Source organism: Homarus americanus, unplaced genomic scaffold, assembly GCF_018991925.1.
Source record: "Homarus americanus isolate GMGI-L3 unplaced genomic scaffold, GMGI_Hamer_2.0 scaffold48416, whole genome shotgun sequence".
NCBI classification, from domain to species: domain Eukaryota; kingdom Metazoa; phylum Arthropoda; class Malacostraca; order Decapoda; family Nephropidae; genus Homarus; species Homarus americanus.
The window spans coordinates 760001-764548 of record NW_024736097.1 but is presented as its reverse complement, the minus strand read 5'-3'; the positions used below and the strand labels follow the sequence as shown (position 1 = coordinate 764548).

The 4548-nt window shown below is 41.7% G+C and overlaps 1 protein-coding gene across 1 annotated transcript in view; it reads right to left on the bottom strand.

The window, feature by feature from the left end:
• Nucleotides 1–2959: 2959 nt before the first annotated feature.
• Nucleotides 2960–4548, bottom strand: part of LOC121871959 (putative protein TPRXL) — a 2553-nt gene continuing 964 nt past the window's right edge. Inside the window, exon 2 of the mRNA XM_042374581.1 lies at nucleotides 2960–3345. Within this exon, the coding sequence (XP_042230515.1) occupies nucleotides 2960–3345 (386 nt within the window). The remainder of the gene's footprint in view (nucleotides 3346–4548) is intronic.

The following is a 4548-nucleotide window of genomic DNA, read 5'->3' as shown; positions in this document are numbered from 1 at the left end:
ATTCCGTACCATTCCCGAAAAATCGCCAGCCTGTTAATTTTCCAACGGCAGTGGAACTTAGTCTGAGTCTTGATTTCATTTGATCTTATCGATTTTTATGAGCTAATGTGAACTCTTCTGTTTATCTTTATTTTTATTACCTACTCTTGTTTTAAATTAGTAACTGTTTTTATAAAACAGGTGTGAATCTGTCAACCTTTAATTTGGTCAGTTATCGTTATAATCCTACTATTTGCTGCCTTTATTCAACTGTTTTATCCATGTTTGTTATGTTCTTAGATTTGTGTGTGTGTGTGTGTGTGTGTGTGTGTGTGTGTGGGTCTGGGATGGGGTGTGGTGTTTGTTTGTTTGTAAGTATATATAATTTTCAGTCTCAACCCACAAAGAACAATAAACTACCTGACACAAATAATAACATAAATAAATAACAAGACAATTGGAGAAATAGACCACCTACATTACCAGTCAAACTCAATATAAACCAGAATCAAGAGATAGTGTGATCCCGCCATGTAATATAACACCAGTTATAATTACTATCACAAACTTCGACACAACTTGAGCCAAAACTCCCTCAGAGAAACTCGGACTCCAGTTGAGGTCAGACTCTACCGCTTAACAGCTGGTAACAATTTATTTAAGGTTATCTGTGCTCGAAAAGTGAATACTGTTGTCATCTGTTGGCTGTGTTGTGTGTTTGGGTCACTGTTGGTTATGTGTGATGTAGGGACACTTCTTCTACTCGATTCAGTGGAGAAAAAACGCCATCAAAATAATTAACACGCTTCTTGCACAGTATATTCGCAGTACGTATGGATATTTCATCGCTTTCCTCTCCTAATACATATTATATTTCCGGTTAGTGTTCTGGCGGGCTGTCACTCTCCAGCAGCCCACGAGAGGATCTAGAAAGGCCGTCTGTCTACCAGTTCTCATTAATACCCTGACCATCACTCCCTGTCAAGGATTGTTTCTCGTGTCATGAAACTTCCATCATTTCGAAATATTTGGTTCCAAAAATTTTCAGTATTTAATAAGAGTAATCTAATATACACACTTTGCTTCTTTATTTATTTATTGGGGTTATACCTATTACATGAAGCTCTTTGATCATGTCCAGGCACGTCAATACGTTTAAGAAACTCCAACATGGTGCATTTGCTGATGATGTTCAGCGTCAGAGGGGGTTTCATTAGTATCTCCCCGCGGGTAAATACAGGCTCAACCAAAGCTCTAAGGGCAGGTAAAGTTAGATTGGGTCAGTGGCAGATTAACTTGGGTCACCATAGCTTAGAAAATTTACCACGATTCAGGATTTCCTACTTTTGGTTAACCCTTCCCAGACCCAGGTAATGGATTTGAGGTTCAGGCCCTTACCTCAGGACACCACCTACAGTAGTCTAGTGATAGGTAACCTGTGGTCCCGAGCTGCGTGGTGTACCCCAGCAGGCATCTCAGAGCGACCCATAAGATGGTTTGTCTCACCGTAACCCACACACTTGAAAGAAGCAAACAAGTGCATTGATTCGACCATTTGTTGATTTTTTTTTTAAGTTATTAGGGAGATTTATGTTAATAACATATCCACATACCACTTCACCATCACCACCTCCTTCTCACCACCTCCTCCTCACCACCTCCTCCTCACCACCTCCTCCTCACTACCACCATCCCCCCCTCACCACCTCCTCCCCCACCACCTCCTCCCCCACCACCTCCCTCACCACCAAGACCGAGACCTAGACCTTGAAAGCGATCTTGAGACCAGTATCGAGACCTGCATTATTGCTATTTATATTCGCGTGGATTTATCAGGTAATTTCCCTCACCAATAACACACTATCACTAGCAAGTCTACGGAGTTGGCGCACCCACATTCAACCACAACAATCGTACACTTGTGCTAGATAATTAAATACAAATAACCAGGATGAATAAAAACACCTGTACCTTTATACACTTTCTGATATACAGTACACGGTTCACCTGTACAGTATGATTGACACACCCATAACGCAAATTACTGTGGAGTGTAACATGAACTTCCAATAAAAATGTCCCTTTTGATGACCCAGGGAAAGGGAGAGATGGAAGAGGGGAAGAAAGGATGGAGGGAGGGAAGGAGGGAAGAAAGGATGTAGGAAGGGTAGGAGGGAGAGAGGGAAAGAGAGAAGGAAGGAGAGAAGGAAGGAGAGAAGGAAGGGATGGAAGGAGGGAGGAAGGGAAGGAGAGAGGAAGGGAAGGAGAGAGAAGGAAGGTAAGAAGAGAAGGAAGGAGAGAAGAAGGGAAGGAGGTAGAAAAGGAGAGATAGAAAGGATGGGATTGAAAGAGGGGAGAAGGATAAGGTAGAGAAGGAGGAAGGAAGTGTTTATTGGAACTACTGAGAGAGAGAGAAATTCGTTAGTGATAGGTGATATGACAAGAGAAGGAAGGGTGATAAACAAGAATAAGGAATGAGAAGAAAGAAAGAAGAGGAGAGGAAATAAGTGATATAGATATACACACAAAAAGAGATAGACAGAAACAGAGATAATATAGGTGAAAGGGACAGAGGGAAAGATTGGTAATTTTTTTCACTAAGGAAGGAAGAGGAGGGAGGAAATACAATATGACAAGGAGAAGGAAAGTCAATGCCAAAGATGGAAAAAAACAATAGGGACGGAATGAAGAGGGAAACACGACACGGAAGAAGAAGAAGAAAGAGACAGAATATAGGAAGAGAGTGAAATAGATAACACGATTTTAGAATACAATAACGAAGACCTTCAAAATGTAATGGCCAAGTGGGAGGCATTGATCTTGAGCCGCACAGTCCAAGATGTTACCATAATGCTTGATAACTAGGTGGGAAAAACAGATGACGTCTGCTAGAGGTTTAGGTATACTGATTTACAACGCTACTGCAGGCCACTTAGGTGAGACCAATAACAATGATTTTTTTAGACTAGGCGAAACCGAATTAAAAATTAACTGTTGAGGGTCTTGATGCTGTACCGCTGTGAGACCGAACTGAGCTGTTGAGGGAGGGTCTTGATGCTGTACCGCTGTGAGACCGAACTGAGCTGTTGAGGGAGGGTGTTGATGCTGTACCGCTGTGAGACCGAACTGAGCTGTTGAGGGAGGGTCTTGATGCTGTACTGCTGTGAGACCGAACTGAGCTGTTGAGGGAGGGTCTTGATGCTGTACTGCTGTGAGACCGAACTGAGCTGTTGAGGGAGGGTCTTGATGCTGTACCGCTGTGAGACCGAACTGAGCTGTTGAGGGAGGGTCTTGATGCTGTACTGCTGTGAGACCGAACTGAGCTGTTGAGGGAGGGTCTTGATGCTGTACCGCTGTGAGACCGAACTGAACAGACATAATAGAGGAAGTTTTCGTAACACAACCTGGAAAATTCTTAGTCCATATAAAAATGTTTTAACTTGGTGATAAAATGCGTTGCTGTTCATCTCAGTCTCTCCCTTATGGTACACTTAAGAAAGCTTTGAAGGCGGTAAAAGTGTATCCAATATTTCTGTGTCTTTTTAAGGAAGCTTTACTTTAGTCCATTAGCGATAATAGGCGACATTGTTTTTTGTAGCTTGGATGAATGTCCTCCAGGTACCCAACATAGATCAGGGTCGTGAGGAGGAGTGCAGAAAATGGGGAACGGTGCTGGTAATAAATGAGGCAGTGTTTGTCTCTAGTAGTGTAATAGATCAGTGGCCATCATACTTAAGACTCTCTCTCTCTCTCTCTCTCTCTCTCTCTCTCTCTCTCTCTCTCGAAGTTTTGCGTGGTACAGGAAGATGTCTCCCTAAGGATCTACAGTAAATCATTGTAGGGTGTAGTCGTGGTAATACACTAAAGAGAGAGCACATCATCAGATAAATATACCTGTATATTGTACTTATTCCTTTTGTCTGTTAGTCGTCCTGGAAGGTTCACCGTGTGACTGGGTGAGATTATATCATTTTTTTTTAAGGAATACTCTGTTTATGCTGCTTTTCTCCTCCGCTGTGCGTAATGTGTGTCGTATTCACCGTAATGCTGAACAATGTATACGTGTAAGATAAGGAAATATGTTAATAGTTGAGGTAATTATCGTAGATTCTTTTGCGACTGTCAATAGAGATAATGAGAGAAGGAAGTGTATACACATTACACAACTAGGGCAAGAAAACGTTGATTAGATTATGTCAGGTGGAAGAAGAAGGCGAGTCTTAAGGCACCTACGGCAATTAACATCCTAAGAATCTTCACTCTAGACCAAACTTAAAGGTGCACTGCAGGCACTACGACTGGACGCCTTCCTTTTATCCCCCCTCACTAAAATTTGTATCTTTACGACATCTTATTATTGAATCTCTGACTCCACATACGATGATGATCTTCAGTTTATACCTCCAGTTTAAGCTCTCAATAAATCATTTTGTTAACTCGTGATAAAACAAGAAATGTATCCATTCTTTGAACTGATTATAGAGGAGAACAAATAATTGGCCTTATTATTATGGTCATCAGATCTGACTTTTCTAAGCAATGGTACAACAACGACTCGGGTGTTTATTC